General features: G+C 40.5%; 1 protein-coding gene across 1 annotated transcript in view; it reads left to right on the top strand.

The window, feature by feature from the left end:
* The window catches only part of MTMR7 (myotubularin related protein 7), an 80,577-nt gene that overhangs the window by 11,786 nt on the left and 41,740 nt on the right, over window positions 1-27,051 (top strand). Inside the window, exons 4-5 of the mRNA XM_010592500.3 lie at window positions 13,858-14,015; window positions 26,311-26,439. Of these exons, the coding sequence (XP_010590802.2) occupies window positions 13,858-14,015; window positions 26,311-26,439 (287 nt within the window). The remainder of the gene's footprint in view (window positions 1-13,857; window positions 14,016-26,310; window positions 26,440-27,051) is intronic.

Below are 27,051 nucleotides of genomic sequence, written 5' to 3'. Positions count from 1 at the left end.
TTCTTGATTTGAAAAATATGTTCTCTCTGGTACTATCTTGTTATATCCCTCATCTTGAGATATTCAGATTTATAGTGTACCGTTCAGTTCTAGGAAACCCTGGTGGCACAGTGGTTAAGAGCTACAGCTGCTCACCAAAAGGTCGGCAGTTCAAATCCACCAGGTGCTCCTTGGAAACCCTATGGGGCAGTTCTGCTCTGTCCTATAGGGTTGCTACGAGTTGGAATTGACTTGATGGCAATGGGTTTGGGTTTGGTTCACTTCTGAGGAGCCCTGGGGGCACAGTGGTTAAGAACTTGGCTGCTAACCAAGCGGTCAGTGGCAGTTGGGATCTACCAGCCGCTCCTTGGAAGTACTATGAAACAGTTCTACTCTTCTATAGGGTTGCTGTGAGTCGGAATCAACTTGACAGCCACGGTTTGGTTTTGGTTTGCTTCTACAGGAGTGTTTCCTGTCTATATGTTTGTGTGAATTGTGGTGTTCTTTTGCTTAAGCAATAAAAGCACATCTAAGTTTATTGGGAGAACACAGTGAAAAGACATTCTTTATGTAAAAGTGATAGGCATGGTAAGCCTCACATATATGGCGTTAGTAAAACAAATAGGATATGTACTGGTGGTTACTTGCCTAATGCTTTTAATTCAAGACAAGGGTTTTGATTATAAGCTTCAAGAGATTTGCTTGGGTCCTAAGTTTCCTTTAGCTAAGAGCTAAAGTTCATTTTATGGGAATAATGCCAGGAACTGTCAAAATCGGACAGTTTTGACTTTTCTTTGCTCCCCTTTCAAAGCAGCTGGTGAAGGCTTTTTGTCTTGGCGTGTTGAAAAGAACCGCGTCGTAAGCCAGGAAAGCAGTTGAACTTTTTAGAGGGTGCGCTATAATTGGAACAGAAGTTCTGGGAAGATGTACATTAGGTTCATGTGGCAGAGAAGGCAGGGAGAATGGTGAGCCAGCAACTCAGCGTCACTGATTAATGTGTGTTCTGGGTAATAAATATGCTCTCGCCGGATTAATGGGATTTCGGAATAGCCCAGAGAACTGGGAGAGTGCTGAGTGGCTGGAGGAGTAGACGCAGTGGCCTGAGGGGTGCTGCCCTGAGGGCAGGGAGCACCCGGATCTCTTGGGGAGAGTCTCACGGGAGGAAAATCACTGTGTTCCCTCTGCTTTTTAAAACGTGTACTTTTCTCTTAAAGATGCAGATTTGGGAGTTAGGTATTAGATGTGGCCAGAGACCTGACTGCCTTTTGTTAAAAAAAAAAAAAAGGAAACCATAGTCATTAATTGACTTCAGGCTGTCACCTGAGAGGATTATAGAGCCGTAATCAGCATTTTGAAACATTGGGATTAAGAAATGCCAGTTTACATAAAACATATTGCTTTAATATGTGTGGGAAAGTGAATTAGAACCCCAGCAACTTAGCATTAAAGGCAAAGCAAAAATTAGCACACAGCACAGGTTATGTATAACCTTGAAACCACGGTTTTGAACCTGAGTGGACATGGAAAAGGCGAAGTGAAGGCCAGGTACCAAAACAGTGGCTCCCAGCTGGGGCTGGAAGTGACTTAATCAGAAACACCCAAGGATCTTTTACAAAAGGCTCACACCTTCACCCGTCTTTGGGTATATCGGAATAGGGGTGGGTGAGCGTTGTGTGTGAGTGTGTGTGTGTATGAGTGTGTGTGTTTGTGTGTGAGTGTGTGTATGTGTGTGTATGTGTGTGAGTGTGTGTGTGTTTATATGTGAGTGTGTGTGTATGTGTGTATGTGTGTGAGTGTGTATGTGTGTGTGTTTGTGTGGGGTCAGTGAGGGAAGTATATTTTGAATTCTAGAATTCTGGCTGCTCACCAACACCAGTCACTATTTTCAGCTTTAACCACTGTGCCACCAGGGCTCCTTCCTTATAGCCTGAGCTAACTACAAGATCCTGTGGAGCAAACAAGAAGTTTACAAAAGAAGAAATACTTGGGAGTCCATTTAAGTCAAGGCCTATGGAGGAGATATTTTCAAAGCTCTTGAGATTGTCTCTTTACTCAACTAAGATTCCTGGGACAAGGATAGGGGTTCCCGGGTGGTGCAAAAGGTTAACGTGCTTGACTGCTAACCCAAAGGCTGGCAGTTTGAGTCTACCCATAGGCACCTTGGAAGAAAGGCCTGGCAATCTACTTCTGAAAAAAATCAGCCATTGAAAGCCTTTTGGCACACAGTGGTACTCTAACACACATGAAGTTAGAACTGGAATCTAGGCAACTGGTTTATATTATGGTTTTGGGATAAAGGTAAAGTCAAATTACTAAGGAATTTGGAGAGACTTTTTGGGTCTCATATAAAAAAGTTGGGTTAGAATTTGGTCACAGACTAAAAGATTCCAATCAAAAATCATGTGGCCGAATTCAATACACCCTTTAATTCTTAGTAAAGAATAACTCAGATTAAAATAAGATTGTGACCCAAATGGAAACTCCCTGAGAAAAGTAGGGGTCTTTTAATTAGAAAATTGTATATCCTTATTGGAATTGAATCTACTTCTCTGAGAGTTCCATTTTTCCCATGTACTTTCTCTTCCCATCCCTCTAATTTGCCTCCTGCTGTTTATTTTTGTATCAATTATCATTCAGTCTTTAGTGTTTTCAGGTCCTTCAACATCGAAACTGTTTCTTTTATTTTCCCAGTTTTACTAAGTACAATTTTTTTTAGTCCATCTTTGTCCTGATTCTTCTACATATTCATTCTGGTTTAAAAGATCTCAACGATTGATACAGTCTCACTTCCTTAATTTGTAACTTTTTACAAAGCTGGCCTAAGCCTAGCCACAACAATGGACTCAAACATACCCCTGATCATGAAAATGGCCCAGGGCCAGCACTGCTTTGTTCCGTTTTACGTAAGGTTGCCACGACTCCGAGCCGTTGGTACAGCAACTAACAACAACAATCTAAGTTGTAGCTGTTTAAGCAGTTCTTACAGTGTTAACTTTCTTTTTAATCCAAAGTGCTAAGCTCGAGCCCAGGAGCTGGCTTCCATTAAGTGTTAGCTTCAAAAGTCAGTTTAATTCGAACACTTGTTTGTTTAAAATAGCGAAGGTGAGATAGCCTCATTATTTTATTTTAAATATGCAAAGGTGTTCAAATATGCAAAAGCCAATTATGGCTGTGTTGTCTTCTCACCTCTCGCTAGTCTTTCAACTATATTTTAAGTCGCTTGAATTAAGAAGAGCAGCTGGAGCAGAGTCGCTTTGAGTGGCTACTTTCAGTTCCAAAAAACTTCATATTCCTGTGTCCTGATGGCTGTCGGTACCCTTTCCTTCCCATTCTGCTGGTACTGATTCGTGATTGATTCTCCTTTAGTTTTTTTAAGTATAGTACTCATAGCAACCCTATAGGACAGAGTAGAACTGCCCTATAGGGTTTCCAAGGAGCAGCTGGTGGATTCAAACTGCCGACCTTTTGGTTAGCAGCTGAGCTCTTAGCCACTGTGCCACCAGGACTCCGAAGTACTTTTGATTTTAATATTATATTCCTTTTTGTTTCCTACCAGCTAGGCTATAATGAAAGAAAATTCCCTTGTATTTTGCCCCATATTTTTTTCCCCTGAATATTCTGCTTTCACAGCTTTCAGCCTGATACCTGGGAAACGAGCAACATGATGTTATTTTTCTTCCTACCCTAATTCCTTTGCTGTACCCATATCTTTTGTTTGACAGAATGAACACTCTTTCCTTAGCATAGGTGATAAGGGCCAAAGGCTGGGTGTCCATGCAGGTACTCTGGTAGGCTTGGTGGCTGAAAATTGAAAGAGCTTCTGCTCGATGACTTGTATTTTCTCCTCATAGTAGGAAGTGAAGTTAGAACAGAGCAAGGGAGTTGGTGGGAGTAAAAGATACTGACCCCGATTGTAGAGACACAGGCTTCCTAGCGTTAAGGAAACACAATGAACAACAGAGCTAAAATAAAATAAGTCACCCACACATCTATGGTCAACTGATTTCTGACAAGGGTGCTAAGTCCGTTCATGGGGAAAGAAGTCTCTTCCGTAAATGGTGCTGGGAAAATTGGATTTCCACATGCAGAAAAGTGAAACAGGACGCATTCCTCATACCATAGAGAAAAACAAATTCAAAATGGATTAAGGGCCTAAAATGTGCCAACTAAACCCATAAAATTCTTAGAAAAACAAGCAGGGGCAATGCTGTCAGGCCTAACTTTCAACAATGGGTTGTCTAATATAATAACAAAAGCACAAACAGCAAAAGACAAAATGAATAAATGAAACCTCATAAAAATAAAAAACTTTTGTTCATCAAAAAAAGGCTTTACCAAAAAAGTGAAAAGACAAGCTACTGACGGGGAGAATATCTTCGGAAACCATGTATCTGAAAAGAATCTAATAGCCAAAATATATATAGAACTTTGACAACAACATAAAGATAAATAACCCAATCATAAAATGGAGAAAATATTTGAATAGACATTTCACCAAAGAGGATATTCAAATGGCCACCAACCACATGAAAAGATGCACATTAGCCATCAGAGAGATACAAATGAAAACCAAAATGAAATACCATTTCACTCCCATTAGGATGGCTAAGACAAAAAACAAATTTAAAAACAGAAAATAACAAATGTTGGCAAGGATGTGAGGAAATTGGAACCCTTTCCTATTGCAGGCAAGAAAGCAAAATGGTACAGCCATTGTGGAAAACAGTGTAATGGTTTCTCAAAAAACTAAAAATAGAATTACCATATGACCCAGCAATTCCACTCCTAGGCACATACCCAAAAGATTTGAAAGCAGAGACTCAGAGATTTGTACCCCAGTATTCATTGCAACACTAGTCATAATAGCCAAAAGGTGGACACAGACTAAATGCCCATCCACAGATGAATGGATAAACAAAATGTGGTTCATACATACAATGGAATACTACTCAGCCAGTGGGAGAAATGAAGTCTTGATACACGCTACAGTATGGATGGAGCCGGAAGACATTATGCTGAGTGAAATAAGTCAGTCACAAAAGAACAAATATTGTATGATATCACTTATATGGAAACCCTGGTGGCGTAGTGGTTAAGTGCTATGGCTGCTAACCAAAGGGTCGGCAGTTCAAATCCAACAGGTGCTCCTTGGAAACTCTACGGGGCAGTTCTACTCTGTCCTATAGAGTCGCTATGAGTCGGAATTGACTCGACGGCACTGGGTTTTATCACTTATATAAAAAGAGAAGAAAAGGAAATGTATGGAGAACAAAGTTTGTTGGTGGTTTGGGGGAGGGAGAGCTAAAAGTGATGGAAATATCACATTGATTGGGGTAGGGTTGCACAGTTGATTATTGTAATTGCTGTTAAAAAATTGTACACCTGTATAAAGATGAATTGGCAAAAGTCGTGTGATATATTTACAACAAAGACAAAAAAAAAAAAAAAAAGTAGCTGCTGAGGCTGCCTTTGTACAAACAAACCCCTTACAAGATTTGGTTCCTTGGTTCAGAGGTTTAGGGTCATGGGCTCATGGAACATCCCAGTTAACTGGCTTAATGTGTTTAGTGCTTCTGTTCTACCTCCTAGCTCTTGTGTAGGGCCTGGGGTCCTAAAAGCTTGCAAGCAGCCATCCAAGGGACAACAGTTGGTCTCTATTCACCTGGAACAACAGAGGAAGAGGGTGAGTCAGGAATAGGAGGAGGATGCAGAATATGTGGCAAATTGCCTCCATGAACAACTGCCTCCTTTGCCACGAGACCAGAAGAGCTGGATGGTGCCTGGTTATCATTACTGAACATTTTGATCAAAGATTCCATAGAAGAATTCTCATCAAAAGGGGGGAAATGCAGAAGAGAATTTCACATTCTCGTCAACTCCAGACTTCCTGGAGCCATGAAGATGGGATGAATCCCTGAAACTGTTGCGCTGAGATAATCTTTAAACCTTAAACCAAAAATATCCCATGAAGTCTTCTTAAAACCAAACAAGTTTAGCTTACCTAGTAAAAAATGTGTGTCTTGAGCGTTATGCTCTTTTCAGAACTATCTATAAAAAAAAAAAAAAAAATAGGAGTTCAAATTGACAACAACTTTGAAGATTAGATAGGAATTTTAGGGGACAGCGAATTTATGTTTATGGGGGAGGAACACTTCAGAAAAGGAGGGTGAGAATGGTTTTACAACTCCAAGAATGTAATCAATGTCATTAAATGGTACATGTAGAAGCTGTTGAATTGGTGTATGTTCTGCTGTGTATATTCTCAACAACAACAAAGTAAAAAAAATTATCTAAAAAAAAAAAATTTTTTTAAACCAAGTTTTGGACTGAAACTACTCCTGTAGGTCACCTTTCAACTGAATAACAGATTGGCTCATAAAATAAGCAATATCACCCATGAGTGCTGTGCTCCTTTAAAAAAAAAATCATCTATATGACCCAAATGGTCAACATTTACCCTAAAGCAAAGTTGAGAAGCTTGGGGAAGGGATGAGGGGCAGGGAAGCTAGATAAATGGAAATAGAACGACTGTAATTGAAATGATGAGAATGTTGACAATGTGGACAATGTATCCAGTGTCCCCTAACAATATGGATAGAAATTGTTCAATGGGAGCCTAATTTACTGTGTAAACGTTCTCCAAAAACACAATAAAACATTTAAAGAAAAAATTAAAATAAGTTGAAAAAAAAGGCACCTCCACACTTGAGTGGAGCTTCTGTGCCGTCTGCTTCATCCTAAACCACTGATTGGACCTGCCTAGAAACACAGCCCTAATGCTACGCACTCCTCTTTCAATGGAGTGTTTCAGAAATTGTCATTTTGCTTTCTGAATAGATAGTAAAGTGTTTAAGTATGCCTTTGTTTTGCTAGTTACGTAAGTAGATAAACAAAGTAAATACTAGAATTATTTCCAAATAACCTTTTCTGAATTAGTTTTTAAGATGAAAGTGCACCTTCAGCTCACTCGCACAGTCCAAAGGCACGATGAGTATTTGCTTCTTATCTGAGGAGCAATTCTGCCCTCCTGGAGCCCTGGTGGCTCCGTGGTTAAGAGCTTGGCTACTAACCAAAGGGTTGGCAGTTGGACTCCACCAGCCACTCCTTGGAAACCCTATGGGGCAGTTCTACTCTGTTGTATAGGGTCACTGTAATGGATTGAATTATGTCCCCCAAAATATGTGTATCAATTTGGCTAGGCCATGATTCCTAGTGTTGTGTGATTGTCCACCATTTTGCCATCTGATGTGATTTTCCACTGCGTTGTAAATCCTATCCCTGTGATGTTAATGAAATGGGATTAGCAGAGTGACATGAGGACCTCATTCCACCAAGAAAGAAGCACCGGGAACATAGTGCATCCTTTGGACCCAGGGTCCCTGCACTGAGAAGCTCCTAGTTCAGGGGGAGATTGATGACAAGGACCTTCCACCAGATCCAACAGACAGAGAAAGGTTTCCTCTGGAGCTGACACCCTGAGTTTGGACTTCTAGCCTACTAGACTGTGAGAGAATAAATTTCTCTCTGTTAAAGCCATTCACTTGTGGTATTTCTGTTATAGCAGCACTAGATAACTAAGACAGTCGCTAGGAGTCGAAATGGACTCTATGAGTTGGAACGGACTCGATGGCAACAGGTTTTGTGCCCTATAGGGTCGCTATGAGTTGGAATTGACTTGACAGCAACGGGTTTGGTTTTTTGGCTTTAGTAATGGGTCATTTGAGTTGAGGCCTTCAGTGCAGCTCAGGTTGAGACCTGCAGGTCCCTAACAACAAAACACGTTTTACATTGAATGTGATGCCTCATGCATTGTGATGTGAAAAACCAGTGGAATATTTAACACATCTGTTTTTAAAGTGGGTGAAAACCAGCTGAGGGATATGACCTTTCTAAAGCAGGCAAGTATTTTCTCTCAGTTCACACTCTGAAGACTAGAGATTTCTCTAGCCCTAGGTTTTTTTTTTTTTTAACTTACTTCCCTCCTGATTGCTAAAAATTCTGCTATATATTTTGCAGAAGACAAAGGTGAGGGGAACAGAACACTTTACCATGGGAAATGTTCGGTAAAATTTATATCTATGCTGATGGGACTGTAATTTCTCATAGCATATGGTTCCCAGTGGGGGCTCCTGGGCTGGCGCTCTGGATGAGAAGCTTGCCCACCTTTACAGAACGGTGCTTTTGCTGACAAAAATGTAGGTCCCCCTACCCTCATGTAGTATTTCACTTAAATTAGGCATGGGGTATGGCTGATCACCCTTTTCCTTAAAAATTTCTTGAAAGAAGAAATTTCATAATTTCACTGTCTCCAGACCCAAGAGTGATCTTCTTAAGCCCAGTTATAAATTTTTCTTGTGATAATTTATGTATGGAAGCCCTGGTGGTGAAGTGGTTAACAGCTCAGGCTGCTAACCAAAAGGTCATCAGTTCAAATCCACCAGCTGCTCCTTGGAAACCTGATCGGGAAGTTCTACTCTGTCCTGTAGGGTCGCTATGAGCCAGAGTCAACTCGGTGGCACAGAACAACGACAATTTATGCATAGTCTCTTTGCTTGCTCGCAGTAGAAGCATGTGCCAGCCCACAGAGAACACCATCAATAGCTCCTAGACTGTTTCCCTTTTACCACCTTTAAACTTATTTGCAAATATTTCACAGTGGGAACTTACTTTACTACCCTGTATCCATTAGCTCTCCTTGCACTGAGGGGACTGGGGCTTTTTTAGAGACTCTTTCGGCATCTTAAATAAATTGCGTTTGGGGTTGACCTTACAGTATCAGAAGCCCAAGCCACAGAAGTGGTACCGAGAGATGGAAAAGATGTGTCAGCATCAAGCCAGCTGTTCCCAGAAGAAGATTCGATTTTAAATGCCATCTGCTCAATTAGCTAGATTATGAGCAAACAAACAAAAAGCAAACCCACTGACGTCAAGTTGACTCTGACTCATAGCGACCCTACAGGACAGAGCAGAACTGCCCCATAGGACTTCCAAGGCTGTAATCTTTATGGAAGCAGATCACCACATCTTTCACTTGCGGAGTGGCTGGTGTGTTCGAACTTCCAACCTTTTAGTTAGCAGCTGAGCGCTTTTACCACAGCACCACCAGGGCTCCTTCAGCTAGATTATAAGAAACAAGTTTTACTGAAAGTGTCTACTTTGTGTTTGTGTGTATGCACCTATATGTGTGTATTTCCTTACTTGTTCTAATAGCCAGTATTCTAAGGTTTGAAGTTTAGAAATATGACATCGAGAGAGACTGAAATACAATAACTTATCTCACTGACATTCCACAGTCATATTGGTTCTTATTTACAGGAAAGAGTATGCTTTTAATGAAAAATCCTGGAACTTAAGATATAACCCTTATTATCTCCTTCCATGTAGGTCAGTCATCTCAGTAGCAACCAAAACGAGTTTGAAACTGAGTTTCGATCTCAGGGTGCCTGTGTGTTACTCTAGTCTCTTTTTAACCAGTTGCCGTTGAGTTGGCTCCAACTCATGGCAACCCCATGTGTGTGTCAGAGTAGCACTGTGCTCCCTAGGGTTTCCAGTGGCTGACTTTTCAGTAGACCGACAGGCCTTACTTCCTCTGGGTGGACTCGAACCTCCAAACTTTTGGTTAGTAACTGAGCGTGTTAACTGTTTGCACCACCCAGGGCCCCAAATCCTTTACAACATCTCCAAATATACATGTTTAGGAGCATTTAAATTTTTCATGCTGAATGCCATGAGCAGACCAAGAAATAAATGGGGGAACCTAAGAAAACTGTGAGGAGAAAGAAATCTATTGGATGAAACGAGAAGATTAGGGAATGGAAGAAGGCAAGAAAAGAGACTAAACTGATCCATCTGAGGAGGTGAGAGAAGGATCTGCCTTGGAGAGCAGTACGGTAGTTAGGACCAAGGACTGTGAGCCACCCTGCCTGAATTTAAATCCACACTTCCCATTTACAGCTGTGGGACCCTGGCAACATGCCTCTCACTCTTTCCCTCTGATTTCTCTTTGTAAATGAGGGCTATGACAGTGTGTACCTTACTGGAATGTTTGGGTTAATACATTTAATTAGAACTGAAGCTGGAACATAACAAGGACTCAGTGTCAGCCACTGGCCACCGAGTGTTTGAAATGTGGCTGGTCTGAACTGAGATGTGAAATGTGCTGTGAGTGTCAAATAGACACGGCATTTCAAAGACAGTACAACACAAAATATAAAGTATTCATTAGTAAGTTTTACAATGTGTATATGTTGAAATTATCATACACCCACTCCTAACTTGGAGCCCTGGTGGTGAAGTGGTTAAGAGCTCAGCTCCTAACCAAAAGGTTGGCAGTGTATGGGGTAGCTCTACCCTGCCTAATAGGGTCACTATGTGTTGGAATTGACTCCACGGCAATGGATTTGGCTTTTTTTTGTTACTCCTAACTTATCAACATAGTTAGGTTCAAAAGACCAGGTCATTATGCAAAAATCAGCATTATGCATGAATGGAAGATGACTACATCAGATCACAAAATGGAGGATGACTACATCATTACATAACTGCCAGATTACATCATTACATAGCTGCCAAACCACTGAGAATCATGGCCCAGCCAAGTTGAGACATAACCTGAACCATCACAGCCAGCGACACTCTCACCTCCCACCTTGGCGCTCATTACTGCCAGACATACGTCACTAACGCGCAAAACAGTCAGATAGTAGATTTTTTACTATTGTTGTAAATGCAAAATATCAGATGATGAGATAGTCAATAAGTGAAGCACAGGTGTATTTTGAACATACTGAGTTAGATAAAATATATTATTAAAATTAATTTCACTATTTATATTTACTTTTCTAACGTGGCTTTAAAAGCTGCATATGTGACTTACATTATATTTCTGTTATGCTGGCCTAGATACTTTCCTCAACATAGAAAGACCAGAGCAAGGGAACAAAATCCTAGATTTTACTGCAGAGAGGAGTGTGTGTGTGTGTGTTGCGGGGAGGGGGAGCCCATGGGTCTGTTGGCTCTGGCCTCACATACGTAAAAGGTGATACGTATAGGCAAAGATCCCCTGATGGAATTGAAAGAAGACTTTCATCATGCATCCTTACACTTGTACCCCTTGAACAGGACTTTGTGCGTTATGAATTGATATATTTATTAATCCTATAAATATCTTATGAGCATCACAATTATGTTATATATGGTACTGTTAAAAGTTCTAATTTGTTCAATGCAAACATTGAATATATTCCACAACTTCTGAACTGTTTTGCTACTTCTTCTTTTTAATACCATTAGCATAGAAAAGTAGAAGTAGCCTGGGCCTGTGTCTACCTTTGAGAGACCTTTCCAGTTCCAAGCTTGAAATAAGTCTTTCTTCATAAGCAAATTGAAGTTTTTTTTTTTTTAAATAATTTTCATTGTGCTTTAAGTGAAAGTTTACAAATCAAGTCAGTCTTTCACACAAAAACCCATTATACACCTTGCTACACACTCCCAATTCTTTCGTGGTTACGGGGCGGGGGCAGGGTAGGAGAGGGGCATTCACTCCCTCTACTCTCTCTTTTCGTGTCCATTTCGCCAGCTTCTAACCCCCTCCACCCTCTCATCTCCCCTCCAAGCAGGAGATGCCAACATAGTCTCAAGTGTCCACGTAATCCAAGAAGCTCACTCCTCACCAGCATCCCTTTCCAACCCATTGTCCAGTCCAATCCATGTCTGAAGAGCTGGCTTTGGGAATGGTTCCTGTCCTGGGGCAACAGAAGGTCTGGGGGCCACAACCACCAGGGTACTTCCAGTCTCAGTCAGACCATTAAGTCTGGTCTTATGAGAATTTGAGGTCTGCATCCCACTGCTGTCCTGCTCCCTCAGGGGTTCTCTGTTGTGTTCCCTGTCAGGGCAGTCATTGGTTGTAGCTGGGCACCATCTAGTTCTTCTGGTCTCAGGCTGTTGTAGTCTCTGGTTTATGCGGCCCTTTCTTTCTCTTGGGCTCGTAATTGCCCTGTGTCCTTGGTGTTTTTCATTCTCCTTTGATCCAGGTGGGTTGAGACCAATTCATGAATCTTAGATGGCTGCTTGCTAGCGTTTAAGACCCCAGATGCCACTCTTCCAAGTGGGATGCAGAATGTTTTGTTAACAGATTTTATTATGCCAGTTGACTTAGATGTTCCCTGAAACCATGGTCCCCAGACCCCTGCCCCTGCTACGCTGGCCTTCGAAGCATTCAGTTTATTCAGGAAACTGCTTTTGGTTTAGTCCAATTGTGCTGACCTCCCCTGTATTGTGTGCTGTCCTTTCCTTCATGTAAAGTAGTTCTTATCTACCATCTAACTAGTGAATGTCCCTCTGCTACCCTCCCTCCCTCCCCGCTCTCGTAACCACGAAAGAATGATTTCTTCTCAGTGTAAACTATTTTTCAAATTCTTATAGTAGTGGTCTTATACAATACTTGTCCTTTTGCAACTGACTAATTTCACTCAGCATAATGCCTTCCAGGTTCCTCCATGTTATGAAATATTTCACAGATTCCTCACTGTTCTTTATCGATGCGTAGTATTCCGTTGTGTGAATATACCACAATTTATTTATCCATTCATCCGTCGATGGGCACCTTGGTTGCTTCCATCTTTTTGCTATTGTAAACAGTGCTGCAATAAACATGGGTGTGCATATATCTGTTCATGTAAAGGCTTTTATTTCTCTAGGATGTATTCCAAGGAGTGGGATTGCTGGATTGTATGGTAGTTCTATTTCTAGCTTTTTAAGGCAGTGCCAAATCGATTTCCAAAGTGATTGTACCATTTGACATTCCCACCAGCAGTGTATAAGTGTTCCAATCTCTCCATAGCCTCTCCAACATTTATTCTTTTGTGTTTTTTGGATTAATGCCAGCCTTGTTGGAGTGAGATGAAATCTCATTGTAGTTTTGATCAGCATTTCTCTAATGGCTAATAATCGTGAACATTTCCTCATATATCTGTTAGCTACCTGAATGTCTTCTTTAGGGAAGTGTCTATTCATATCTTTTACCCATTTTTTAATTGGGTTATTTGTCTTTTTGCAGTTGAGTTTTTGCAGTATTATGTAGATTTTAGAGATCAGGCGCTGATCAGAAATGTTGTAGCTAAAAACTTTTTCCCAGTCTGTAGGTAGTCTTTTTACTCTTTTGGCGAAGTCTTTGGATGAGCATAGGTGTTTGATTTTTAGGAGCTCCCAGTTATCTAGTTTTTCTTCTACATTCTTTATAATGTTTTGTATACTGTTTATGCCATGTCTTAGGGCTCCTAATGTTCCTATTTTTTATTCCATGATCTTTATTGTTTTAGGTTTTATATTTAGGTCTTTGATCCATTGTGAGTCAGTTTTTGTGCATGGAGTGAAGTATGGTCTTGTCTGACTTTTTTGCAGATGGATATCCAGTTATGCCAGCACCATTTGTTAAAAAGACTGTCTTTTCCCTAGTTAATTGTTTCGCTGCCTTTGTCAAATATCAACTGCTCATATGTGGATGGATTTCCAGATTGAAGTTTTGATGTCTAATGAATATACACGTTCTTAATTAATATTTATGCTGCATTTTTTTGTGGTCTCTGAAAAATGTATTCGCTTTTAAAGCAGAAAAAGAAAAGCACTAAGTGGAGAAAGCCCTGTTTTATAAGAGGAAAGAAGCTCTTTTACAGTCCTGTCCAGATGCCCGGAGCACCTTTTCTCAGTGGTAGGAGGAGGGGGTGACCTTGTCCACTGAGGCAGGGGTACTCCTGGGAGTGTGTTAGGAGATGAGGGGCTGTACCAGCCTCTCCATCACTCCAGCCCAGATAGAATGGTATGGTTTGGGGGAGATGTGGCTCCAGCTTTGACTTAGCTATATTCTCCCTTCTCTTGCAGTGAAATACGAGGAGCTATACTGCTTTTCATTCAACCCCAAGCTCGATAAAGAAGAGAGAGAACAAGGCTGGATGCTGGTCGACCTAGGTGAAGAGTACAAGAGGATGGGCCTCCCTAATAACTACTGGCAGCTCAGTGATGTGAATAGAGACTACCGAGTGAGTGAAAATCCAAATTTCTAATCCACATGAAACCCTGATTTCACATAGCTTAGCATGACATTTGTTTTATCTTCTTTGGGTTCTGTCGCTCTTTGTAGGTATAAATGTGAGGAATTCCAAGTCACCCTTGGTTATCGAAGCTACATTTTCTCCCTAAGCCTAGAACAAGAATGTTTGAGCCAGGAGCTTCAGTGATTCATTAGACTGTCCCCTCCACACCTCAGCTAAGGGAGAGCCTCTCCCATCAGGCCTTTTTATAGCATGGCCAGTGGTTAGTGGGGACGTCAGAGAGACTCTGATGGCAGTTTGGCACCGCTCCTCTCTGTGCTCACTGGAACTCCTGACTGGTACAGAAGGTCACCAAGAGGCTTCCCTGGAGAAAATGTGGAGAAACATGCCTGCATTTACAGGAAAGAGTCAGGGAGGACGGGAAGCAGGAGTGACAGAATCTTTCCTGTTCAAGTGCTGATGATCTCCACAGGGATGGACTTATACATCAGTGTCGTTTAACTATTAATTTTTAAAATATTCTAAATAAGAAAATTAATGTAAGAACATTACAGACAATTGGAAAAGAGAATTAAAAAAAAAAAAAAAGGAAAAGGAAAAACCCACCCACATCCTAGTGCCATAACATTCTCACTGTTATCTTTTAAGTATTTTCTTCAGTTTTTTTTTCTCATCTTCAGTCGTTAATTTTTCTCTTGTACACAGAATACGTATTCATTGTTGAAAATTAGAAAATATAGAGCAAAAAGGATATTAAATTCACCTAATAATGTCATCATTCAGGGGATATGTTTATGGCATAGTCTCCCAGAATTTAATGATGAATTCAACTTTGATGAAGATCAAAAAATACAGCCTTCAGTATGGATTATACCTCAACATAAAGAAAACAAAAGTCTTCACAACTGGACCAACAAGCAACATGATAAGCAGAGAAGAGAGTGAAGTTGTCAAGAATTTCATTTTACTTGGATCCACAATCAACACCCATGGGAGCATCATATATAAATTCTGAAAGATTATGTTAGGTGCTGTTGAGTCAGTTGTGACTCATGGTGACCCCAGGTACAACAGAACGAAACGCTACCTGGTTCTGTGCCATCCTCACAATCATTGATGTTTGAGCCCGTTGTTGCAGCCACTGTGTCAGTCCATCTCATTGAGGGGCTTCCTCTTTTTTGCTGACCCTCTACTTTACCAAGCATGATGTTATTCTCCAGGGACTGGTCCCTCCTCCTAGCAAGTCCAAAGAGACATGCTTCTAAGGAACATTCTGGCTGTATGTCTTCTAAGACAGATTTGTTTGCTCTGGCAGCCCATGGTATATTCAATATTCTTTGCCAACACCATAAATCAAAGGCACCAATTCTTCTTTGCTCTTCCTTATTCGTGGTCCAGGTTTCCCATGCATATGAGGCAATTGAAAATACCATAGGTTGGGTCAGGTTCACCTTAGTTCTCAAGGTGGTACTTTGCTTTGTAACGCTTTAAAGAGGTTTTTTGCAGCGGATTTGCCCGTTGCAATACATCATTTGACTTCTTGACTGCTGCTTCTATGGGCATTGATTGTGGCATTGTATTTGTGAGATTCATTCCACTTAACAAACATGTGTACAACAGTTACCACTCTCCTAAAAACTTGACAGATATTAGCAGTCCAGTGAGATAACGTCTTGTTACTATCCCTACTTTACCAATGGGGAATCTCAGGCACAGAGATTAAGTAACTGCCGGAGGCACAGAGAGGTTAAGGTTGTATCTATAGCTCTAGTTCATTCATTGTTCACTGTTGTGTTGTATTGTATCTTAGAAATATACCGTAGATTAAAAAATATGTTATTTTCTTTCCTTTTTTTGGCCTTACCATTACAAATGAAGCAATTAACTGGCTTTCATTGTCTCATTGTATGTTCTATATTGTGGGTTTCTACCTAGAGGTAGAATTTCTGAGTTGGAGGATACGTTGATTTTAGCTTTACTGGATATTGCCACCACCACGCGTTTGTCAGTCTGTCATAGGGTGGTGACTTGCGTGTTGCTGTGATATGGAAGCTTTGCCACTAGTATTTTCAAATACCAGCAGGGACCCCTTTGGTGGACAGGTTTCAGCGGAGCTTTCCAGGATAAGACAGATTAGGAAGAGGGACCTGGTAGTCTACTTATGAAAAAATTGGCCAGTGAAAACCTTATGGATAATAGCGGGACATTGTCTGATACAGTGCCGTAAGATGAGCCCTGCGGGTTGGAAGGCACTCAAAACATCACTGGGGAAGAGCTGCCTCCTCAAAGTAGAGTTGACCTCAATGATACGGATGTGGCACGATTCAAAATAAGAAGAAACAGCTGCAAACATCCTTTAATAACCACAACGTGGAATGTACAGAGTGTGACTCTAAGAGAATTGGAAGTCATCAAAAATGAAATAGAATGCATAAAGATCGATATGCTAGGCTTTAGCGAGCTGCAATGGATTGGTGTCGGCCATTTTGAATCAGGCAATCATATGGTCTACCATGCCAGGAATGACAAATGGAAGAGGAGTGGTGCCATGTTCATCACAGAAAGAACATTCCAATATCTGTCCTGAAGTACAACACTGTCAGGACTTACAGCACTTACTGCCAAAGATCAGAAACTACAGCCTTCAGTACAGGTCACACCTCAACATAAAGAAAACAAAAATCTTCACAGCTGGATCTATAAGCAACATGACAAATGGAGAAAAGACTGATGTCAAGAATTTCATTTTACTTGGATCCACAATCAATACCCATGGAAGCAGCAGTCAAGAAATCAGACGACGTATTGCATTGGGCAAATCTACTGCAAAAGACCTCTTTAAAGTGTTAAAAAGCAAAGATGTCACTTTGAGGACTAAGGTGCACTTGACCCAAGTCATGTTATTTTCAGCCACCTCATATGCATGGGAAAGCTGGTCAATGAATAAGGAAGAGCAAAGAAGAATTGATGCCTTTGAATTATGGTGTTGATAAAGAGTATTGAATATACCATGGACTGCCAGAGAACAAACAAGTCTGTCTTGGAAGAAATACAGCCAGAATGCTCCTTAGAAGCATGGTTGGTGAGACTTCGTCTTACATACTTTGGACATGTTATCAGGAGGGATCAGTCCCCGAAGAATGACATCATTCTTGGTAAGGAAGAGAATCAGCAAAAAAGAGGAAGACCCTCAACAAGATGTATTGACACAGTGTTTGCAACAATGGACTCAAACGTGACAACGATTGTGAGGATGGTGCAGGACTCGGCAGTGTTTCGTTCTATTGTGCGTAGGGTCGCTATGAGTTGGAACCAACTCAGTGGCACCTAACAACAACAACAAATATTGTCAAGTTCTTTTCCAAAGTGTTTGCATGGACTTACAGACATAATAACAAGCTATAAAATTCTTGCTCCACAGACTCACACACAGTTGATATTACAAATACACGTACTGTTTGTCCCCATAGTCTGACTATTGGGTATCTGTTCTACAAACTTAATAGCACATGCACAAAATGATGCACAAAGTTATTTAATGAAGCATTGTTTATAAAAGAAAATATTAGAAGAAACACAGATTTCCTTACTAGGGGACCATTTAAATAATTTTTCCTCTACTCATATAATTACATTAATATGTAGCTATAAAAAGAAATGAGGATTTCTATGAACTGCTAAGGAACAATTAGGAAAATACATTGCTAGGTTAAAAAAAACAAGGCACAGCACAATGAATGTGATATGATATCTACGACCTGACAAAAGGGAAAAAAATAAGAATATATGTTTATAAAAATGTATTTGTAATTGTCCAAATGTGATCATATAGGGAGTAGGTGGGAATGGAGTAGACAGGAGACAAGGATAAGTGAGACTTCCCCCATACCCCTTTTTGTATTATTTCATTTTTGTGACTATATTAACTTATTTGTTAATCAAAAAATTAAATTTGAAAAAATGCCAGTCCGATGGGTGTGACGTGGTATCTCAGTGTGGTTTTCTTTGCATTACTAATGAGGTTGAATGCATGCTTATTGGTCATTCAAGTTGACTCTTCTGTGAATCGCCTGTGTGTGGCATTTTGAGCATTATTCTATAAGATTATTTGTCTCACTCTGATTAATAAGTAGAATTTCTTTATATATTCTAGATAGTAGTCCATTAACATTTGTCTGTTACAAGTATCTCCTCTCACTTTATTACTTTCCTACAAGTTCTTTTGATCCTGAGAAGTTTTAAGTCATCAATCTTTCTTGCCATGTTTCTTACTTTAGTACATTGCTTAAAAAACAAAAACAAAAAACCTCCTCTGTTCAAGTTTTGAAGATATTCTATATTTTCTTTAAAAATTTTTTTAAGTTTTACTTTTCACATTTAGGTGTTTAATCCACCTGGACTTTTTGTGTGTGCACAGTTGGAGGTGAAGATATAATTTTTTTTTTTAGTGGAAAACTGGTAGTCCCAGTACTTACTGATCTTCCTTGGTGGTTCTACCATAGTTCAAGATATCATATTTATATCAGTCTATTTTGGAGCGTTCTGTTAATATTCTACTGGTCTATTTGTTAATCTTTGTGTCAATTTGGAACTTTGTAATTTTCGTGATTATATTTTTAATAATATGATTCTTATAGCTTTATATTAAATCTTGATATCCTACAGGTCAGGCCCTTTCACATCATTTTTCAGAAATATCTTACTATTACTGACTCTTCGTTCTTCCATGTAAGTCACAGAATCAGCTCTCGTGAAAGAAAACCAGTGAAGTGTCTGTTGGAATTGCATTGAATTTATTATTTGGGGTAGAATGGACACTTTCATGATGCTGAATCTTCCTTGTGATTACACTTTAATTTCACAAACCATTGCCTTACATTGTAAGTGGACTTTTGGGACCACTTTGGCTCAATTATTATAAAGTACCTGGTTAATGTAATCAGGTGCTTTGTCCTCATGCTAAAGCCATCTTTTGCAGTGAAATTTTTAGCCTTGAAATTAAAGGAAGAAAAATCCAAGTTTAATTAAAAAAAAAAAAAAACAAAACTAGATGTCTTTTTTTTTTTTTTTAATATGACACATCCTCGAGTGAGGAAGAAAATGAGGCTGAGCCACATCTTGCGGAATAATTTTTTTTTTTTTTTTTTGGAAACCTGGGTTCTTCATATTTTCTGATGAGATTTCCTTCTAGAGTTGGCACCACAAGTGTGATTCGTATTCAGTCACTTAAGCCTCCGCCGCACAGACTGCAGACCACAGGTTACTCAGCACGTCTTTTCAGAAGTCACACACAGCAAAGCAAAACTAACCGTCCACAAATTGTGTTGAAACCAGAAAAGGTAAAATCCTGGGGAATTTTCTGATTTTGTAAATTTACCAAAGTAGGAGGACAGACAACGTTCACTTATTGGTCACCAAGTTAGAAAAATAATAAAATTTTTGTTCTTTTGGAACATTTCTGACTTTTAGTCCTTTCAGAGGGTTAGGTCATCATCCATTCCTTTTGTTTTTATTCTCAGGTTGAGAAATTTTTTTTTTTTTTCCTTCTTTCTTTTAGAAGAGTTATTTTATTTCTTTCTTTCTACAAATTCTGTGAGGGAAGTAGGGCAGGATGTTACTCCACGTGGTAGAAAGGAAGACAGACCTAGAGTCCGAAGGCTTAGGTTCCAGGATCAGTTCTGCCGTTTCCCGTTTGCGGGGTCTCGGGCATTGCTGTTGGTGTCATCATCTCTGTCATCGTCATCATTATCCCTCTTTGTAAAATGCTTGCTGAAGGGAATCTAACTCTCCAAGCTGAGATTTCTTGTTGTCCCCAACCCTTGAAATTGTTCTTATTTAAATAAAATAATTGGCATTCATTGCTGTCTTAAAATTTTAATCTGTTTCTCTTGGAGTAAAACTGAAGGCATAATCCAAACCAATAATTCTTTTTTTTTATGGATTATACATTATTTTATTCTATATACATCATTTTATGCTGCTCATACCATACTTTTTCTCCCTATTCCGTCATAAATTTCTTAACATAAATTTTAAGACATAAAGTTGTCTCTCTAGATATAGCTTAATTCCTGACCACCTGACTTTTACCCTAAAGTGCTCAAATGAGTGATTAACCAAAAAAAAAAAAATAAGTTGCTGTTGAGTCAATTCTGACTCATGGTGACCCCAGGTGTTTCAGAGTAGAACTGCGCTCCCTAGGGTTTTCAGGAGCCCTGGTGGTGCAGTGGTTAAGAGGTCAGGCTGCTAATCAAAAGGTTGACAGTTCGAATCCACCAGGTGCTCCTTAGAAACTCTAAGGGGCAGTTCTACTCTCTCCTATAGGGTCACTGTGAGTCGGAACAGATTTGATGGGAACGGGTTTGGTGTTTTTGTTTGTTTTTTAATCTTACAGAAGTAGATAGCCAGGCCTTTGTTCCACAGTACCACTAGGTGGATTTGAACTGTTAACCTTGCAGTTAGTAGCTGAGCACAATCCATTTGTGACACCCAGGGACCAATTGAGTGATTGGTCCTCTGTAACCGCAAAAGTTTGACATTAAGACTGCTTGGATAGCGTCTTAGATGGATAGTACCCTGCAGAGATAAATGCATTTACTGGAAGGTTATAACCAAGACAACAGAGATCAGTTTCCCTGGTACATCGTAGCTATTCAGTAAAAGCTTGTTGAATGAGTCAATGAATTACCAACAAGAGTTTTCTTGGCAAGGCCAAACCAAGACATGCATCACTCCAGACAGGGTAATTTATTTAGCAGAGGACAAAGAGAATCTGTTTTCTTATTAATAAAAATTATGCAGAAATAATTAACTTGGTAATCCACTTTCATTGACTAAAGCAGATTCAATGTAAAAGAAAAAACTAGGAGAAAAGCAGTTTCCCTTTGAACTTCTTTTATTCTCGCTGAATTTTCTTACGTGATTTTCTAAACCAGACAAAATTTGGGGGTTTATTGAAGAGTTTCAGAATTTGATGGCCTGAATTGCACTGTGCCATGCACTGTTCATTGTTAGAATTTTGACTACAACTGTGTGTATTTATTATAAAAGCGACAGTGGTCCGCCCTATCCAGGATTGTTATTTTAATTTCCACTTGAGAGTGCTGTCTACTTTGAGGAAAGAGGATGGATTTAGGCTTTTCCGGTTGTATCAGGAAACCTGAGTTAACTGGCACTGTGAGTCTCATTTTTTCCAAAGATGTTTTACCTTCTTTTATAGCTCCACATGGAGCCCTGATCGTGCAGTGGTTAAGAACTATGGCTACTAACCAAAAGATCAGCAGTTCAAATCCACCAGCCGTTCCTTGGAAACTATGGGGCAGTTCTCTTCTGTCCCATAAGGCCACTATGAGTCAGAATTGACTCAACGGCAATGGATTTGGTTTTTGTTTTTTTTCGAGCTCCCACACAAGTGCTTATCAGAATTCCCTATACTTCCTTTCAGACCCATGCAGTCTCTTCTTCTAAACCCAGTGCCCTGGGTAAGCAAGGGTACTGTAGTTAGTGCCGTATTCCTAGAGGGGAGGCCTTGGCAGGCTGGGTAAGCCTGACCATTGTTGACTGGGCTCGGGTGGTAGGGCTCTTTGCTCCTTGCTCATGCCAAGCCATAAAGGTCTACCTTTTCCTAGTCTGTGCAGAGTGGGAGCCCTGGTACTCCTAGAGGCTGTCTTCCTGCTCTCCTTATGAAGGAAGAGGGCCAGGAGTGGGTAGACAGCAGTAAGGTCCCCGAGTACTTGGGGACAGAGAGTATTAAAAAGAGTGGGCTCTGGGCGTTTCTTTTCTCTCTTGGTGCCCTACTAGATATGGCGCATGTAAGGGCCACGATCTGGCCAAGCTGGGCGTCTTTTGGCCATGAGAGAGCCTGGCACGAGCTTCAGAGTTCATAGCTCACTTCCTTGCTTTTTAAGGTGCTATATGTGGTAAGCATGTTGAGAAATCTCACCTATTCTTTACTTATTCTTGTTTTATTTAATCATAAATAACTTTGCCATTCCTTAGTGTTCACTGTTTTCAGAAAATAGGGGATCCCCAACTTGCCGAAAGCCTGCTTATTCCCTTTTTAAAAATGTTATTTTGAGAAAATGTTGTAAGTCTGGTGCAATGACCACACGTCTCTTGAATCTCAGACAAGCAGGTGTGGTCTGTGTGGAAATGCCCCAGATGTCTGTCTTAGGGAGTTTCAGACTCCAGATTTGCATGGGGAGGGAAATGTAGTGTCTCATGGCACTAATTCCAGTAAGAAGCTGTCTGGGTCCAAGTAGGTGGGGCCATCTGGTCTTGGGAAGGGGTTTTCCTCCAGTGTCAGTGCCAGAGGTTAGGTAATCCTCTCTGGTAATCTTCTGTCCCGAGGTGTCTTTGGTAAAATCCCAAAATTACACTTTGGATGGGTAAACATCACTTTGGTGACCCTTTTATCTCCTGCTTGATGTTTTTCACCAATGTTGTAACAAAGACAGTGGAAGCAGGCAACCCCAGAACAATCTGGACGAGCTTTGGAGGATTGTTTCTTTCTTGTGGTAGTTTTCACTCATTTCCTTCGATCCCATCTTCCAGATGGCCGGGTGGGCTGAGGTGGACACTGGACGTGCAGCAAAGTGTTTCCGCTAATGCAACAGATACTTGAGGAGTTTCTCAATATGACTAGGAAGGTGCTTAACTTCCAGGAAATGAATAGTTATTTGTCCAAAGCCCAGGAAATTGACATCTAAATGATCTCACATTGAAAAAAGATTCATCGATGTCAGAACCAAATATGTGTTGAGCACCAACACCACCAACTACTACTGCTAGGACTAGTATTTCTGTCAGACCTAGTGGTTTATGTAGCTCTTTGCATGCGTTTTATCTGATTTGATCCTTATATCAACTCTGTGAAATATTTGCTGTCATATCAGTTTTTTTTTTATTTTTGAAAAGCAGAGACTACCAGGAAGGTGTTTACCTATGTTTTACCGACTACGCAAAGGCATTCAACTGCATGAATCATAACAAATTGTGGATCACATTTCAAAGAATGGGAATTCCAGAACACATTATTGTGCTCATGCGTAACGTGTACGTAGAACAAGGAGTAGTCATTCCAACAGAATGAAGGGATACTGCTTGGTTTAAAATTGAAAAAAGGTGTGTGCCAGGACTATGTAATTTTACCATACTTAATTCAGTCTCTATTCTGAGCAAATAATCTGAGAAACTGGACTATATGAAGAAGAATGTGGCATCAGGATTGGAGGGAGGCTCATTACCCTTTTGCTACTATTGGATTAACAGTATACCAGCCACGTTTTATGGCTCTGGACCTCAGAGGTAAGGTGTTGTTCCAGTTCTAATGCATTTAGCTTCAAGGTGGGCCCCTTTGGAAATTCGTGAAACTCAGCAGACCTAGTTGGAGCCTCATTGTTGCATAGGTTGAGCATTCTGTTAGGTGTTGCTTCCTGGATATGTTAGTTTTGTAAACTTTTGCCTTTTGTCCCTTTATTTCTGTGAGATAAGGCTTGCAAGCATAATTATGGCTTTCCTGTGTGATAGCTACGTAGCCCTGATGAGTTCGTTTTGGTTTCTCTGTGTCGTGTTAGAAAAGCCAGAGGTTCCCCATGTAACCTAATGGAAAGGCACCGCCAACAAATTGTCTGTATAGGTCTCACTGGCATATTGTTGTACCACAGATTGGTGGTGCCACAGGGCCGCTCGCCTCATTGGTAGCTTGTATTACCAGATCATATTTCTCAAAGTCCATATTACCAACCAAAATTTAAACGCACTCAGGATGCATTCCAATACTGAAAACACATGCCATCGAGAAAAAAAAAAATTCCAGAGAAAAAATGAAGTAATGAAAGCGTTAACAACCTGCGATATGCAGATGACACAACCTTGCTTGCTGAAAGTGAAGAGGACTCCAAGCACTTCCTGATGAAGATCAAAGACCACAGCCTTTAGTATAGATTACACCTCAACATAAAGAAAACAAAAATCCTTACAACTGGACCAATAAGCAACATCATGGTAAATGGAGAAAAGATTGAAATTGTCAAGGATTTCAGTGTACTTGGATCCATTATCAACACCCATGGAAGCAGCAGTCAAGAAATCAAATAAATTTTGGTGAAGGGTAAGACAGTACACAATACTGGGGAAGCCAGCACAGCTTGTACAAGGCAATGTCATGGAAACTCCATAGACACATCCAGACTCCCTGAGGGACCGAATTGCTGGGCTGAGGGCTGTGGGGACCATGGTCTTGGAGAACATCTAGCTCAACTGGCATAACATAGCTTATAAAGAAAACATTCTACATTTTACTTTGGTGAGTAGTGTTTTGGGTCTTAAAAGCCTGTGAGTGGCCATCTAAGATACTCCACTCATTTCATCCCTTTGGGAGTAAGGGAGAATGAAGAAAACTAAAGACACAAAGGAAAGATTAGTCCAAAAGACTAATGGACCACAACAACCACAGCCTTCACCCATCTGAGTCTGGTACAACTAGACGGGGCCCGGCTACCACCACTGACTGCTCGGACAGGGATCAAAATAGAGGGTCCCAGACAGAGCTGGAGAAAAATTTAGAACAAAGTTCTAACTCACAAAAAAAGACCAGACTTACTGGCCTGACAGAGACTGGAGAAACCCTGAGAGTATGGCCTCCAGACACCCTTCTAGCTCAGTAATGAAGTCACTCCGGAGGTCACCCTTCAGCCAAAGATTAGACAGGCCCATAAAGCAAAACAAGACCAGCCCATGGGCGAGGACTAGAAGACAGGAGGGCACAGGAAAGCTGGTAATAGGGAACCAAAGCTGGAGAAAGGAGTGCGTTGATATGTCGTGGAGTTGTTAACCGATGTCATAAAACACTATGTGTACTATTTAATGAGAAGCTAGTTTGTTCTGTAAATTTTCATCTAAAGTACAATATCCAGAAAACCCAGTGCCGTCGAGTCGATTCTGACTCACAGCGACCCTATAGTAAAGTACAATAAAGAAAAAAAAAAAAAAAAAGAAATCAAATGATGTATTGCATTGGGCAAATCTGCAAAAGACCTCTTTAAAATATTAAAAATCAAGATACCACTTCGAGGACACCATGGTATTTTCAGTCACTTCATATGGATGTTAAAGGAAGACCAAAGAAGAATTCATGCCTTTGAATTATGGTGTTGGTGAAGAATATTGACTATACTATGGACTGCCAGAAGAATAAACTAGTCTGTCTTAGAGGAAGTACAGCCAGAATGCTCCCTGGAAGTGAGGATGGCGAGACTTCGTCTCACATGCTTTGAATATATTATCAGGAGGTACCAATCCCTGGAGAAGGACATCATGCTTGGTAAAGCAGATGGTCAGTGAAAAAGAGGAAGACCCTCAGCAAGATAGTGGTTGCAATGATGGGCTCAAACATACCTACTATATTGAGGATGGCACTTAACTGACTTGTTGGCACCTAACAGCAACAACAGCATTGGTTTTAGAGATTAGGAAACCAAAGCACTCAGAGAAGTTTAGCTTACTCAAGGTGATGAAGTTGATTAATCAGAGCCAGATTCTAACCCCCCGATTTCTGACTCCAAATCGCAAGATCATTCCAAGAAACCAGAGTTTCCACTGTGACAATCAAAGCCAGGAATGTGTAGAAAAATAAATCATTTCTCAACACTTATAAAAGCAACATGTAAGAAACAAATACAAAGCTGTTAATTTGTGTGGTAACGTGTGGCAGATTGGGAAATCAGGTCTAGAAAACGTCCTGGGCTGGGAGTTCAGAGGAGGTCAAACTTGGATTTGGCCTTCAAGAATGGATGCGATTTGGAAAGGCAGGTGGAGGAATATCTAGGGAGGGCATCAGCTGGACTAAGGCTCGAAGGCAGGAATACACACAGCACGCCAGGGACAGGAAGGCGACCCAAGGAGTTAACTCCCGGTGTTTATATTTTAGGAAAAATTTCTCTCTTTCAATCAATTACAGGCAGCTGAAAAGTTTTCTTGGCTGTCAGGATGCAAATGTAATTTGTCCCTTTTTGATGAAACAAATGCATAGTTGTCACTGTCTCTATCCTCCATGACCAGCCCTTGGAGAGACAGGACAGTGCAGAAGACTAAAGGAATCTGGCTTTCCTTCAGTGTGATTTCATAGAATCTGCAGGGCTTCATCCCTCTGGTTTCCAGAAATAGCCTCTGTAACTTGGTTAAGAAAACTTCAGCATGCAGCCTGTATGTATGGGAAGTGGTATTTCTGGTGGCAGACCTCAAAGTAGATTGCCTTAAAATCCCCTGGTATTTTCTGTGACAGGTCTGTGACTCCTACCCCTCGGAACTGTACGTTCCCAAATCAGCCACGGCACACCTCATCGTGGGGAGCTCCAAATTCCGGAGTAGACGGCGATTTCCTGCCCTTTGTTACTACTATAAAGATAACCATGTAAGTCTCCAAGCAGGCTTTTGTTGTATGCTTTGCTTTTCTACTTTTATCATCAACAGGCTTTCTCTAGCTGCCTTCTGGTGTGTGTGTGTGTGTGTGCGTGTGTGTGTGTGTGCACGCGTGTGCGCACCTATGCACTTGAATTCTTCTTAAAGGTATGTGTAGATTACTGTGTACAGTATGGCACAGTACAACTGTGCTTAAACCCTCATCCTATGTAGAAGTTGGCTTTCCAAGAAGACAATAAGGTCATGGGTTAGGTTTTTAAAAAAAAAAAAAAAACCCTAAATTTATCCTCCAAGTGAGCACTGTCTTCTTCTCAGTAGTCACCTTGGGAGGCTTTATGCTTATTCAAGGAGTTCTGGCCATCAGGAGATCTTTCAGAACCTTTGTTTTAGAGAAGCCCCAAAGCCCATGAAATGTTCTTTTCTTTTTATTATTATTGTTTTTTAATGGCTTTTTGTTTTTTTGAGTATTCTCAGTATAAGAAACCTTTGAGTAGGGAGAGTGGATTTTTTAAATATTCTTTGTAAAAGTTAGGGTTTGTCAGCAGCTAACAGAGAGCCTAACTAGTGGTGGCTTCCACGGTATACAGCTGTATTTTCTCTCACA

Source organism: Loxodonta africana, chromosome 19 (genome assembly GCF_030014295.1).
Source record: "Loxodonta africana isolate mLoxAfr1 chromosome 19, mLoxAfr1.hap2, whole genome shotgun sequence".
In the NCBI taxonomy this organism is placed as follows: domain Eukaryota; kingdom Metazoa; phylum Chordata; class Mammalia; order Proboscidea; family Elephantidae; genus Loxodonta; species Loxodonta africana.
This window is presented reverse-complemented; position numbering and strand designations above follow the sequence as displayed.